The sequence below is a fragment of the Pleurodeles waltl genome, chromosome 1_2 (assembly GCF_031143425.1).
Source record: "Pleurodeles waltl isolate 20211129_DDA chromosome 1_2, aPleWal1.hap1.20221129, whole genome shotgun sequence".
Classification (NCBI taxonomy): Eukaryota; Metazoa; Chordata; class Amphibia; order Caudata; family Salamandridae; genus Pleurodeles; species Pleurodeles waltl.
In genome coordinates this window covers 476,027,753-476,043,775 of record NC_090437.1, presented here as the reverse complement: position 1 = coordinate 476,043,775, position 16,023 = coordinate 476,027,753, and the positions used below count along the sequence as shown (strand labels likewise).

The 16,023-nt window shown below is 46.7% G+C and overlaps 1 protein-coding gene across 2 annotated transcripts in view; it reads right to left on the bottom strand.

The window, feature by feature from the left end:
- Positions 1–16,023, bottom strand: part of CFI (complement factor I) — a 224,335-nt gene that overhangs the window by 152,050 nt on the left and 56,262 nt on the right. For both annotated transcript variants that reach the window (XM_069241061.1, XM_069241054.1), the window contains one exon: positions 6,578–6,887. In XM_069241061.1, coding sequence (XP_069097162.1) covers positions 6,578–6,887 — 310 coding nt within the window. The remainder of the gene's footprint in view (positions 1–6,577; positions 6,888–16,023) is intronic.

Genomic DNA, 16,023 nt, shown 5'->3' with positions numbered 1-16,023 from the left:
TTCAAACAGGGTGGTTTACATCCCCACAGGGAAGTAACCATATAGTGGATGATAAAGGGAGTAACCAATCTATTGCAGAGCTACTCTCTACTTATCACCACTTAGACAATAAAGTCTCAACTGGCCAAGGTTAGCCTTATTGTCCTTCGTTTGGGGGGGGGGGGGTTGTGTGAGAAGGTAGCCTCTTTCTAGCCTTGTTACCCCCACTTTTGGCCTGTTTGTGAGTGTATGTCAGGGTGTTTGTCACTGTTTTCACTGTCTCACTGGGATCCTGATAGCCAGGCCTCAGTGCTCATAGTGAAAACACTATGTTTTCAGTATGTTTGTTATGTGTCACTGGGATCCTGCTGGTCAGGACCCCAGTGCTCATAGGTTTGTGGCCTATATGTATGTGTCACTGGGACCCTGTCACACAGGGCCCCAGTGCTCATAGGTGTGCATGTATATGTTCCCTGTGTGGTGCCTAACTGTCTCACTGAGGCTCTGCTAACCAGAACCTCAGTGTTTATGCTCTCTCATTACTTTCAAATTGTCACTAACAGGCTAGTGACCATTTTTACCAATTTACATTGGCTTACTGGAACACCCCTATAATTCCCTAGTATATGGTACTGAGGTACCCAGGGTATTGGGGTTCCAGGAGATCCCTATGGGCTGCAGCATTTCTTTTGCCACCCATAGGGAGCTCTGACAATTCTTACACAGGCCTGCCACTGCAGCCTGAGTGAAATAACGTCCACGTTATTTCACAGCCATTTTACACTGCACTTAAGTAACTTATAAGTCACCTATATGTCTAACCTTTACCTGGTAAAGGTTAGGTGCAAAGTTACTTAGTGTGAGGGCACCCTGGCACTAGCCAAGGTGCCCCCACATTGTTCAGAGCCAATTCCCTGAACTTTGTGAGTGCGGGGACACCATTACACGCGTGCACTACATATAGGTCACTACCTATATGTAGCTTCACCATGGTAACTCCGAATATGGCCATGTAACATGTCTATGATCATGGAATTGCCCCCTCTATGCCATCCTGGCATAGTTGGCACAATCCCATGATCCCAGTGGTCTGTAGCACAGACCCTGGTACTGCCAAACTGCCCTTCCTGGGGTTTCACTGCAGCTGCTGCTGCTGCCAACCCCTCAGACAGGCAGCTGCCCTCCTGGGGTCCAGCCAGGCCTGGCCCAGGATGGCAGAACAAAGAACTTCCTCTGAGAGAGGGTGTGACACCCTCTCCCTTTGGAAAATGGTGTGAAGGCAGGGGAGGAGTAGCCTCCCCCAGCCTCTGGAAATGCTTTCTTGGGCACAGATGTGCCCAATTCTGCATAAGCCAGTCTACACCGGTTCAGGGACCCCTTAGCCCCTGCTCTGGCGCGAAACTGGACAAAGGAAAGAGGAGTGACCACTCCCCTGACCTGCACCTCCCCTGGGAGGTGTCCAGAGCTCCTCCAGTGTGCTCCAGACCTCTGCCATCTTGGAAACAGAGGTGCTGCTGGCACACTGGACTGCTCTGAGTGGCCAGTGCCACCAGGTGACGTCAGAGACTCCTGCTGATAGGCTCCTTCAGGTGTTAGTAGCCTATCCTCTCTCCTAGGTAGCCAAACCCTCTTTTCTGGCTATTTAGGGTCTCTGTCTCTGGGGAAACTTTAGATAACGAATGCATGAGCTCAGCCGAGTTCCTCTGCATCTCTCTCTTCACCTTCTGATAAGGAATCGACTGCTGACCGCGCTGGAAGCCTGCAAACCTGCAACATAGTAGCAAAGACGACTACTGCAACTCTGTAACGCTGATCCTGCCGCCTTCTCGACTGTTTTCCTGCTTGTGCATGCTGTGGGGGTAGCCTGCCTCCTCTCTGGACCAGAAGCTCCGAAGAAATCTCCCGTGGGTCGACGGAATCTTCCCCCTGCAACCGTAGGCACCAAAAAGCTGCATTACCAGTCCCTTGGGTCTCCTCTCAGCACAACGAGCGAGGTCCCTCGAATCCAGCGACTCTGTCCAAGTGACCCCCACAGTCCAGTGACTCTTCAGTCCAAGTTTGGTGGAGGTAAGTCCTTGCCTCACCTCGCTGGGCTGCATTGCTGGGAACCGCGACTTTGCAGCTACTCCGGCCCCTGTGCACTTCCAGCGGAAATCCTTTGTGCACAGCCAAGCCTGGGTCCACGGCACTCTAACCTACATTGCACGACTTTCTAAGTTGGTCTCCGGCGACGTGGGACTCCTTTGTGCAACTTCGGCGAGCACCGTTTCACGCATCCTCGTAGTGCCTGTTTCTGGCACTTCTCTGGGTGCTACCTGCTTCAGTGAGGGCTCTTTGTCTTGCTCGATGTCCCCTCTCTCTTCAGGTCCAATTTGCAATCTCCGGGTCCCTCCTGGGATCCAGCAGCGTCCAAAAACACCAAACGCACGATTTGCGACTAGCAAGGCTTGTTGGCGTCCTTTCGGCGGGAAAACACTTCTGCACGACTCTCCACGGCGAGAGGGATCCGTCCACCAAAGGGGAAGTCTCTAGCCCTTTTTGTTCCTGCAGAAACCTCAGCTTCTTCTGTCCAGTAGAAGCTTCTTTGCACCCGCAGCTGGCATTTCCTGGGCATCTGCCCATCTCCGACTTGCTTGTGACTTTTGGACTTGGTCCCCTTGTTCCACAGGTACCCTAGATTGGAAATCCACAGTTGTTGCATTGCTGGTTTGTGTCTTTCCTGCATTATTCCTCTAACACGACTACTTTGTCCTTAGGGGAACTTTAGTGCACTTTGCACTCACTTTTCAGGGTCTTGGGGAGGGTTATTTTTCTAACTCTCACTATTTTCTAATAGTCCCAGCGACCCTCTACAAGGTCACATAGGTTTGGGGTCCATTCGTGGTTCGCATTCCACTTTTGGAGTATATGGTTTGTGTTGCCCCTATCCCTATGTTTCCCCATTGCATCCTATTGTAACTATACATTGTTTGCACTGTTTTCTAAGACTATACTGCATATTTTTGCTATTGTGTATATATATCTTGTGTATATTTCCTATCCTCTCACTGAGGGTACACTCTAAGATACTTTGGCATATTGTCATAAAAATAAAGTACCTTTATTTTTAGTATAACTGTGTATTGTGTTTTCTTATGATATTGTGCATATGACACTAGGTGGTATTGTAGTAGCTTCACACGTCTCCTAGTTCAGCCTAAGCTGCTCTGCTAAGCTACCATTATCTATCAGCCTAAGCTGCTAGACACCCTATACACTAATAAGGGATAACTGGGCCTGGTGCAAGGTGCAAGTACCCCTTGGTACTCACTACAAGCCAGTCCAGCCTCCTACACTCCCTATACACCGGATCCTCCAGGGCCCTCGGCTGATGCCTCCATGATGGCGTAGGTGTTCTCACTCCCACACCCCGCCAGCTGATAAGCAACAGGCTGTGGTCTGATAAAGTACGGCCTAAATAGTCGGAGCCTACGATCTCGTGGGTGATGGAACCAGTACACAGCACCCAATCTATTCTTGTGTGTAGCTGGTGCAGTCCTGAATAGAAGGAGTAATCCCTATCACGGGGATGCTGCACCCGCCAGACGTCCTCTAACCCCCAGTGCGCCAGTCAGTGAGATATTTCGCCATCTTGTGCGCTGTAGCCCCAGGCAAGGGTGGAAGGGAACGATCCATCTCAGTGTCTAGTATGCAGTTAAAGTCACCCCCAATCAGGAATCGCCCACTCAAAGATCTGGCCAAGCGCCTGGAGAAGGCCTGCCAAAAGGGGGTCTGCTCCTGGTTAGGTGCATACACACAGCTCAGCACTATGAGTCTACCCTGCAGTCTGCCCTCCACCAGAACGTATCTGCAGTCGGGGTCCAAGTCTACAGAGAGGGGTTTGAATGGGACTCCAGCCCTCACCCAGATCAGAGCACCTCTTGCAAACGCTGAGTGCGTGGTGGCAAAAAGCTACCCCCTCCAGCTGCCCCTTAACTTGTCTACTTCCCGAGCGATGAGATGCGTCTCCTGGAGCAGTGGAATATGTACCCCCCTTCTCTTTAGTTATGCCAGGATCTTGTGGCATTTAACAGGTGACCCCATCCCCCGGATGTTCCACGTTATCAGCTTGTAGTCAATCGTTGGATGGAAACCAGTTCGGGAGAGGGCGGCCGCCTCCCCCGTGATGTACATTTCTCAGAACCACCCCATGTCTCACACGCACCACTGCAAATGTTAGGTCTGCAATAGCTAAGCTCCTGCACATTTTAAGATAAGGAAACCGTAGTCCCCAACTCCCACTTCCCAGGGCAATACCGCAACGGCGGTTGTCCAGCATATAAAAAGCAAATATGCCAATAACATTGAGTCATATAGAGTTCTCGCCATTCAGTAAACAGCGGTCGAGAATCTGGGCTGGGGACCGTGGGCGTTGCGGGCCCAGAATCAAACAGTGGCCCCAGGTGGGGAGTCGATGCCCTTCAGTAAGTCTTGTCACAGATCATCTGCCTTTCGGGGAGTCATTCTTGGAGCTGCATCCGAGTAATGGGAGTCTGAATCCATGGAGTGGGATCGGTGATCTGACTCACCTCCGCTAGCCTTGTCAACTGAGGTCACCCATTGCAGCGATGCCACCGCCTCAAAGGCAGCATGTCTGTCCAGCTCCTTCTGGGCTGGAGTTGGCCTCGTTCTCGGGCGGGAACTGTTCTGCTTCCTCCTTACTCTCCTGTGGTCCTGCCTTTGTGATAGTCCCAGCTGGGCACCGGGTCGCCGTGTGCACCTCCAGCCACTCCCAAGCCTCTTCCGGCGTTTGAAGGAAAATTGTGTGGCCCTTCAGAATTACTCTCAGCCTAGCCAGGAATAGGAGCGAGTATTGGATGCCCGCTTCCCTCATAGCCCTTTTCACCGCCGCGTACGAATATTGCCTGGACTGTACCTCTGCAGTGAAGTCCAGGAAGAGGGTCACTGTTCCATTGTCCACTCGGAAGGGACCAGCTTCTCTGGCTCGCTACAGCAGGATGTCTCTTTCTCTATAGTGGAGCAGTTTAGCCACCACAGTTCACGGGGGCGGTCCCACCGCGACTAGTTTTGAGGACACCCGATGGGCCCTCTCCAAGGCAAAGAAAGGGGTAAGCAGACCCGGGGCAATCTCCTGCCGCAGCCATTTTTCAAGAAAGGTCACTGCATCAGTACCCTCAGCTCCCAATTATGCGTACATTGTTCCTCCGGTTCCGGCCTTCAGCGTCTTCGGCCCAGCGTTCCAGTCGCTGAACATGGTCCGTGAGCTGCTCTACAGTGGCTTGAATCTCCTGTTGCGCCTGGGCCAGATCTGTAAACGTTGTCTCAGCACAGCGGACCCTATTTGCTAGTTTCTGATGGTCCGCTCGCAACAGGCCCAGTTCCACCGACACCTGGCCTATTTAAGCTAATCAGATGATATATTGTCACCCATACATCCGGATTCTTTTACATTCTTAACCTGTGGGCATCTGTCCCACCTCTAGGCCACCCACAGGTTGAATGTTGAAAAAAGCCTATAAACTAATAGTAACTGGCGAACCATAAAATTAACTGCACCATATGTAAAAAGAGATGTCTTTATGACTCCATTACGTTCTGCCATTCTGTTTTCATGTGGTTATGCTCTCTAGAGACTGACTACATGGTTACATGACCATGCTTCTTACAAATGCTATTTTTATTGTGGTGCCCTCTAGGCCTACAGTCAAGTTGCTACAATATTCGCTGCACTCGGAAACTTGCCCCATAAAGCTCTGCGGGACATTCCTTTTACAAAACATTTTTGCCCATAAATCACAGTTTGGTGGTCCTATGCCAATGGGACTACCATCAAAACAGCCAGCACAGCGTGCTCTTTCTGTCTAGGTCATCTCTTGGTCCCCACACTAGATTGAGGGGGACCCCAAAATAATAATATAAATATAATAAATAATATATTCATTTTTTGCTGCAGATAGAGGAAGAAGGTATATGGAAGTGCTTTAGTTATATGCAGGACCACTGGAATTATTTGCCAGAAAGGACCAAATTATGCGGCAGTGTTTACTAATTTTTGTGGCTAGAAAAGTCCAGTTATGCAATTACAACACCAATAACGCTAACTCAAGCAAATGTGCGAACTATTGCATTGCTAATGCTTGTTTTTTTCGGCAGTTTGTGGGCCTGTTTTATGGCTAGGAGGGAGGTTTTTCCTGTTGACTTCCCTGATATTAAAACAAACATTTCCCAATTGCATGCAGTCTCCCATACCTTGCAAAATACTCATACAGCATGTCATAACAAGTTTAAAACTGGCCTAATTTGCAAATGTGGGCCACTTTTTTAGTTATTCTGTTTGCTAAGGCGGGCCACTTTTATTTTGTTGCGCAGGTCTTTTTTCTGTCCCATTCTGACCCTGGATGTCCCTCAACCCATTAGGGGGCCTCCATTCCGCTAAAAGCCAACGTATATCAGTGAGATATCGGAGTCTCAGAGGCCCCTCATCACATTCCGCAGTGTGGCTATCATTTCGGGTTACACCACTGGATGTGGACCGAGCTCAGTGGCCCTCAAGATGGACCAGGTTTAGAAAAACGCTGTATATTGCGCTTGTTCTTACCTGCGTTCTTGCAGTCCCCAGCAGCCACGGAGAAGCGTTCATTGGTGTTCTGGCATTCATAGCTCTTTTGCTGGCAGTAGCTTCGGAAGGCACGGCCAGAGGTAGTGCACACTTGGGAAGTTGCATTCTTCGGACACTGATAAGGCAGTTTACATAAACATTTTCCATCCACACACCTCTCCCACGGCAGGCAGAAAACTTTGAGGCAAGAGGCTTGCGTAAAGTTTTTCAGTAAACATTCTTTGTCCAGCCTTTTCAAGTTGATCGTTGGGCCTTGCTCTTTTCCAGCGGCTTGTTTTGCTTTACTTCTCTGCAGATAAAAAAATACCAGTTATCTTATGGCATATGCTAGAAAATAAATATCTGTTGAGAAAGATGTTGTGTGCCCGTTGTAATGTCGGTCCCACACAGTGTGTTTAGTGCACTCACATGAAGTAAATTATTAGCCTATACATAAAAATGCAGCACAAATGAGTTTCTAGGATGCAGTAGTCATCGGCCGCAGTCTGTAGGCTCTGCCCGACTGCCACAATCAATTTTTGGAGGTTATCACGTGGTGCGGGGGTACGCCACTACATTGCTGTTCTCCGGGGAAAAATGCGCAGCTCTTCTCTCCCCAGAAAGATCGCTTGGATTGTCCCACCAGTTACCTCACTGGTAGGACACTACATTCCTCCTTTACTTTAATCAACAACAAAATATGGAACATAAAATGAATCAATACACAACAATTGCCTGTCAGGTCATTTGTGTCTTTAGGATTTGTGGTAGGTTCACCACAAGGTAGAACAGTCTATTGGCACAACAATAATCAGTTACCTGATTGCAGGGGTCAGCATCTCCAGCATTACCTTACACCACATATTTTTTTCATTAGGAGGATGGAGCAGGGTTTCTCCTCAGTACATACCTGATTTGATTGTTTCGACCAGTGGTATGCTCATCTGGTCAGAGTCATCATGTTCTCCTGTAATGTTTTCCGGGACATTTGTGTGGAAATTCCTGTCCTCCGGAGCCACTCTCTCTTCGGACCTCTCGTCCTCTGTGAAAGCATTGTCAGTGTCATTGTCATTCTCTTTGGGCCTGTCTTCATTTCTTGCACTTTTTGGTGGTGAACGAAATCATTTGAAATGGGAAACATTCCTTGAGATTACTTCATTTCCTCTTCTGGCTGTCACTTTGGCGTCTCTGCGTTGGGTGATCGCCCAAGGGTGTGGTGAAAAGGGAGGCAAAATTTGCTCCCTGTCGCCTTCCTTCAGGGTAGATTCCTTTGCATTTCTGTTTCGGCTAGCCCTGTTGTTAGTTGCTTTGCATTTTCTACCGGTGCCTTTATCATCAGAGAGAGTTGGGGGCCACTCGGAGAGGTGTGGTATGGAGTCCTTGGTGATGCTCCTCTTAAGGAGATGACCAGGTTGATTGGTGGTGGAATGCTGCGTTTGACGATAGCCCCTCAGGAACAAACGTATGGACCATTCCAAGGGCTGTTGGTTGGCTTGTGCAATTTAGATGGCTTCAGTTAGTGTCTTCATAAACCTCCCCACCTCTTTGTTTGTTTGAGGCCTTCGCAGTGTGACTTTCTTGTGGGTGATGTTGAGGGATTTCAAGTACTCTGCTACTTCTTGGCTTTGAAATGTCAGGCCGCTGTCAGCTCTTAATTCTTGAAGCAGGCCATGGGGTGCCATCATCTTCTCTAGTTTGGGTAACACATCATGTGCACTTTGAGAGTTGACAATTTCTACCTGTGGATATGTGGTTTAGTCATTGATGAGGATGAGCATGGACCTGCCATCAGGGAGATTGCCAAAATCAAGACTTGCTCTCACCCAGGGTTGCTAGGGTTCACGTTACATCACTACTGGAGCAGGTGGGGAGGGTCCTCCCAACGCTTGGCACCATGGCACAATCACACTACTGTCTCCACCAGGTTCCCCATCAGCGGAAACCATACTTTTGAGCAGAGGCGACTCGTTGTCTTGACCATATCTTGGTGGTCTACGTGTGCTAGGAGAACTGCTTGGTTGGCGAGGATGCTCGAGATGACAAACCGGTGCCCCCGCAGGAGGTAGATGCTTGAGTCCGCTGCTAACTCATGTCAGACGTGGTGAAGGCTAGCTAGAAATTGTTGTGCCTCAGATGTGCGTTGTGTTCAGTGGGTCTTGAGAGTGTGCTGTTGCCCTGTTTGTATGGCATGCAGCGCTTTCTGGAAACATTGTTCCTGGGCTGTAGCTTGGGCAATGGCTTCCAGAGACATAGGCATGGGGCGGGACCGATTGGCTACGTACCGGACTTGCTTCTCTGTCTCGTTGGCTTCCTTTGCTTCTTCAGGTCTCACTGCTTGTGGGTGTCTTGAAAGGTAGTTGTAATTGTACTCTTGTAGTTGTAGCTTCCACTTTTCTATACATGGTAGTGGTTTCAACGCTGTCCCTCAGAAGAAGAGGGATCAGTGGTTTATGGTTTGGAATGACCACAAAAGGACGTCCATACATGTATAGATGAAAATGACAGCAGCCCCAATGGATTGAAATTGCCTCTTTTTCAATTTAGGAATACCTTTGCTCTGTTGGGGTCAGAGACCTGCTGGCATATGCCATTGGTGCCCACTCGCTGCCTTCCGGTCAACACATCAGGACAGCTCCTAGTCCTTTTGGGCTGTTATCTACGGTAATGGTGGTCTCTTTACTCGAGTCATAGTAGACATGTTGTGTCTGATGATAACACGTCTTTGATAGCGTTGAAGGATCTCTCTTGTTCTTCACCCCACATCCACGGGATACCGACTTTGGTCAAGTCTTGGAGTGGTTGGGTCAGTGATGTCAGGTCTTTAATGAAACGGCCTCAGTAGTTTACCATCCCCAGGAAGCTGCTCACTTCTGATACTGTAGACAGCCGTGGTGCTTCGCTAATGTCTTTCACCTTCTCGGGTCTGGCATGCCCCCGACGGCAGAGAAGGTATATCCAAAAAACTGTAGTTTCCACATTAAGAATTCGCACTTGTCCCTGTGTGGTGTGAGTCCCAAGTCTTGTAGTCTACGGAGGACTCCTCTGAGCCTCGCATTGTGTTCTGGCATAGACTGGCAGTATATCAAGATGTAATTGCTGACATTATCACACCTAGTAGCCCGGCCAGTAGTTCTTGGATAGTATTCTGAAAGACTTCTGCACCACTTGAGATCCCAAAGTTGAGTCTCTTGTATCTCTGTAGGCCTACATGAGTGGAGAATGTGGTGATGTATTGCGATCCTTTGTCCAAAGGCAGTTGATGATAGCCTGACTTCAAATCGACTTTTGAAAACCAACATGCTCTGCTCAGCTCACCAATCAGGTTCTTGATGGTGGGTGTTAAATGTCATTCTCTTTCAATTGCAATGCTGGGGAGCCACATGTTGACACAGATGCAGACCTCGCCTGACTGTTTCGGTTTTTGTGTACAACAATGGGCGATGCTCGGGGGTGTTGCCTGACACCTTCTCTATTATTCCTACAGCTTTCAGTTTCGCTAGTTCTCTTTCAACTTGTGGCCTCAGATGGAAGGCAATGGAACGATGAGGTAATGCTACCTGTTGGATCGAGTGATCGGTGTGAAGCTTCACTGCTTTTCCTTTGAAGCACCCCATCCCTTTAAATATGGTGGGAAATTCTGCAAGTATTAGGGTTACACTTTGGTCTGGACACCAAAGGATCCCTAAGGCTTCAGCAGTGTGATGACCCAGCAGGATGCCATTGTCTCCTTCCACCATGTAGATGTAGGCCTTTACTCTTTGTGATCTGTGAGTGATTGGCATTTGGAATTTGCCTTGGATTGGGAGTGGGTATCTTTTTCATGTGTAAAGACTCTGACAGCTGCCCTTGCAGGGATGGCACAGGAGTGCTTGTGTCAAAGGTCATTGCAACATAATGTTGATGGAGGCACCGGTGTCCGCAATAGTGGTGACATTGTTTTCTCCGACTTGGATCCGGCATTGCGGGAGGTGAATGTGGGTCTTGGCAGTGGTGCCTATTGTAAACACGGAGTGTATAGTGTGTTCGGCTTCTTCATCATCATCCACGTTGCTGGTAGTTGTTGGTACTTCTGATAGTGTGTTGACAGTCTTGTGAGGGGTCCAGTTCTTACCTGATCGGCAGACTTTCGCAAAGTGGTTAAACTTTCCACACATCGTACATCGTTTGCCTCTCGCTGGGCAGTCTGCGGACCAGCGTATTGGTCCTCCACAGTAGCCACATGTTTGAAGAGATGCTGTTGTCTTCTTAGGCCTATGTAACATTACAAAAAAGGCCCAGCCAATGGAACTACCACAGGTTGGACAAGGAAAAAGGATAAAGAAAAACCCTTACCCACCAGGCTTACCCCTTGGTAACCCTGCTACTGTATGATAGTGCCCATTCCCGACACTTGAGAGAGAACCTTCCGTTTGGACAGTTCATCAGATTGAGAAGAAACTGCTCAGAGATATCGGATTACAAAAAGCAAGCCCAGAATTTAGCATCAAAACTGGAGACAATGAAATACCCCCCAAGGATAATCAATCGAGCCATGACACGAGCTTGCAATAACAACAGAGAAGCCCTTTTGGATACCTATCCTCAAAAGGAGGAGGAAAGACCGATATGCATTACAACATTTAATATAGCCTCCAATCAAGTAAACACATGTTCTCACATAAACGGGGTAAAAGCCTTAGAGACATGCTTGTGCACACCTGTCCACATCATTTTGGTAAGAAACCGGACGGCATCAACTACTTACCCCCACCCACAGGATACTATCCATGTGGGAGTTGTGGTCCTTGCCACCTAACTAAAGTTACCACACGGGTCATCTTCAACGACAATACAACATGGGACATCAGAGACTTCACCAACTGTAACACCCAGCAAGCAGTATACATGATCACTTGCCCATGTAATCTACACTATGTGGCATAACCACCCGCAAGGTTAGGACTCGCATCTGTGAACATCGTAGTAACCTGAGATGCAGACGGGCTACTACTAAAATGTCCACTCACTACATAGAAAAAGCACACACAGTGGAGGATTACCAATGGGTTATCCTAGAACATCATAAAGACATTAATTGTGAGTCCATACTGTTTGAAAGAGAACCACGGTGGGTCTACAAACTACGCACACAACAAATAGGACTCAATGAACACTTCCCTTGGAGCCAGCTGATGAAGCATTAACATCACAATGACTATTACTCAGATATACACCATGATAGTGATAGATATACCTTAGATGCTTAATATGATTTTACCCTTTGTCCATTTATTGTTATCACTTACATTTCACAGTGCCACCAAAAGTAATCAATCGTCCTTACATTAATATAAGAAAAGCAATTTCTGTTACTCTCACATAAATATTATTACAATACACAAAAGGGTACCCCCCTTTTTTTACTGCTTCCACGGTCCACAATAGTGCCCATAAAGACCTCTGTGTCATAACAGGTACTCTCAGGGACACCTATCCTCCAGGGCCCTTGTGTACCTCACTTTGTTCCATGGGACGCCGCCATCTTGGTAAGCTAGAGCTCCCGTGCTGTGACGTGTCATCACGTTGCAGCACACTGAGACGCGAAGACCGCAGTTCATTAGACCTGGCTCCAATACGGGCCCTTGAGACTCAGACCCCGGGGAGGTGAGCATTAGGTACTTAGCAGGAATGTCGCTTTGAGGAAGTAAGTGCCATTTAAATACTTTCACACCGCGTCACAGACGCTGACAAGAAGTAAGATGAGTACATCCTAACACTTTCACTAATCTTTAGAGTGTGACTACATGCCCCCCTCCACCCGGAGGATCTATAATACAATAGTCAGCATACTATTGAGTAGGACACGCATGCACCACGTGTGCGTTGTTGTGTGCTTTATGTGTTTTTTATGTGTAGTTTGTCTTGTAGTGTCCATCATGAGAATGCATTGGTTCTCTCATTCTGATAATCATGAGTGCCTTTCCCACGAGTGGGGTGTAGTTTGCAAATAGGGAGCTTCACACCCACAAGCAATACATATAGCAGCACAAATATGATTGAGGGCTATGATAACTATGTTCCTTTATATCTTCACAGGTATCAGTGATGGACATCATACATGATAGGCATAATTTAAAGACACCACATTAGTTAGGTGAATTGCACCGTATCGCATAGTATATATTATTGATGCTTTCATTAGTGGTAGTCATATTAGGAGTGGTACCAGGGAGTCAACCTTGGTCTTGAAGAGGAGCCTAGGTGTAAGTCTCTGAAACATGTAGATCAGAAAGTAACGTACATGATATACCCAACTTCCATAGCCCCTTTTTAACCATACCATCTTTAGGAGATGTATTAAACCATTGGAACCACTAGGAGGCAGGTATTTTTAACTTATCCAAGATGCCACCACTCCTATCCCTCATTTGATTCACATTGACAAGATTATATTGTTGCTCCCACGTATCCCATCGGTCGCAGCAGGCCCGCTCCACAATGAAACGAGAAGAAACACAATGATGAAGCATTCCACCAAGGGGTAACCCTGGTGGGTGAGGGTTTTTCTAAAAGAAAAATCATTTTTCCTTGTCCAACCTGTGGTAGTTCCTTTGGCTGGGCTTTTTTTGTAATGTTACATAGGCTATAAGGAGGGCAGACCCAGCCATACAAGTCCTTCTCCCTCTTCTTAGGCCTGTCAACACCTCTTTTGGGTGTGACTGCTTCACTGATTCCATTTTCACTGCTTCCTGTAATGCCGTTTCCATATGAGAGGCATGGACTTTAGACAGTTTCTTTGACCGCCCCATGGTGAGGATGGCTGCTAGTGGTTTACCAAATTCTTGTAATATGTGTTCTCTCAACTTCGTTGAGACGCATCATTGGATCATTTGTTCTTGTATTTCCTTATTTCCGTCTTGGATTCCACAGTTTCTGGCTAGTTCCTTTAATCTTGTGTAGAAGGTATCAATGGATTCTTCTGGTAGTTGTCATGCCTGGTGAAATATGAAACACTCATAGTCTCTTTTTGTGGTGGGCTAAAAATATGCATTGTGCGAAGCTATGAGTGTTCGATGTGTTTTTGGGGTGTCCTCAATAAGGGTTTTGGCTATTTTATGGATTGCTTTCCCCCCCCCCTATGTGGATGATAATGGTGCACTTTCTCTCATTGGTTACAATTGTTGCTTTGAAGAATATGTCTACTCTTTCTGTCTAAACACACCAGCAGGAGGCTTGGGCTGAAGGGGCCCCTTCAATCATGAATGGTTGTATCGTACGGATTTGGGCCATGGTGATGACGGCGTACTGCATTGCAGATTACCAGGTATGTAATTAAGTGCCTGATTACAACTTTGGAGGAGGTGTTAATCTGTCCCAAAAGTGACGGATATACCACCAGCCGTATTACGAGTTCCATAGGATATAATGGACTCGTAATTCGGCTGGTGGTATATCCGTCACTTTACCGTCACTTTTGGGACGGATTAACACCTCCTCCAAAGTTGTAATCAGGCCCTAAATCTATTATTATTTTGTGTTATGCGTGCTGATGGTTGCTTGGTGGTGATTGTGCTGCAACAGTGCTTCATTGTCTGTTCCTTATGGTGGGAGATGTTTCTTCCCCTTGTTGCAAAATAAAGTTTCTCTGTTTTTCTTTGGAGGCTTGACACATAAATATTGTCACGGAAGGTGTCACATTTGTATGTTGGACTGAGTGCAGTCAAGGTGACTTGCTGTCCTTCCCTCCCCTTTAAATGCCGATTTACCATTATCTAAGGTGGTAAAAAATAGCTCTACCCCATCTCCTTAACTGTATAGGACACCAATCAGTCCAAAACAGTGGCAGAGACAGTGCCTTAAATTAGACCTCCCAGAGCTCACTTCGTGATATGGCCTATGGCGTTTAAAAAATATGAGAAAAACATCAACGGTAAAGTGCTAAAGCCTATGGTGTTTAAAAAATATGAGAAAAACATCCACGGTAAAGTGTTAAAGAAAAGAGGCATTCCCCATGAAAGTCGATACCTCATCTTTGACCATGCTTTCACAACTAGCAATCCCCTTATCAAAAGAGTGCACTCCAGAAGAAATGTATATTAAACTTAAGTAAAATTCCATGAAAACTTTGAGACAGTGATATAAAGGTGAAATCCCAAATCCTACAGTTATGAGATAATGAAAACCACAGAATGATGGTGCTTCCTTAAATTGGTTTCTTGGAAGTCGCTGACCACCTGACCTTCAGAAGAGCCATTAAAGATGGCTCTGCCCAACACTTTGAAAACAAGTTAACTGCTGAACCACAAGGACTGAAATCCCTCTCCTGGTCTTAAATAAATAGAGCCAAAACTTCCCTCTAAATAACCCTGTGAGTCAAACACTGAAACAGGTTCTTGTGTTCCAGCCACTGTTGTGCACTGGCATGCTTCACCAGCACCCTCTTCAGACTAAACATTGTACTGTGGGTTTGAAAATTAGGCCTTCAGTGGACTACACAAAATAATTTCTATTTGTTTTGGGTTTGGGCAGATCACTACCAGCTTACCTACCTCACTGATGAGCACCAGAACTGGACTACACATGCTTACAGCTTGATTGTGTTCCTGAATCTATTGTGAGAGCCACAAACCCTTCTGAATCAATTAATCATTTTTCTCTTTTCTTCATTCTTCTCTTGCCATCAACATCGAATAATACGCCCCCACTAAGAGTCAGGATCCTATTCTATGATTCAGAGGTCTGTGACCTGAGTCTTCTGCTCCAGGGCAAAAGCATCATCACTTAGCCATGTAAAACACTAATTGAGACCATACACATGTAATACAATTCTTGACCCTAGCTGAAACAGAACATCACAAATACTATTTCAGGCATCGCTTTATCACACCGCAGTACATATTGTCAGGTTCAGCTGTCAGGTACTATACATGCCACACGGCCAATAAAAGTGGGTCTTAAAGATTCTTTATTCACGGTTGTTCCTTCCTTCCTATACCCAGGGTATTTCCTGTTCCTGACGACCTACTTTGAGACTGTCCAGTGGCTAGAGAGATAGGGTGATATCCAGGAACTATCCTTTCCCTAGAATCCTAAATCCTACTCCAAACATATTTCAGCACAACTGGGCTTGAACAGGACTTCAAAATCTCAAATCAGTCAAATGATCAGAAGTTCACTGGTAAGCTGAAGACATCTGCCTGTGTATTTTGGATTTACTCATATAAATGACTTTGTTAAACCGATTCAGAGTGTAGGAATGCACCTTCTATCACAAGTGGCAACATTAAAGATCAACATCTTACTTAGCTCTTAAACACCTACCAGTGCAATGTACATTAAGCATTAAGTATTCACTTTTAGCAATATGTTACATTGACTATGAATCATTTACAACAAATTGATTTTAAAACGCATTTATTAAATCGCATAGGCATTTACAAGCATGAGTTGTAAATGAAAATGAGACA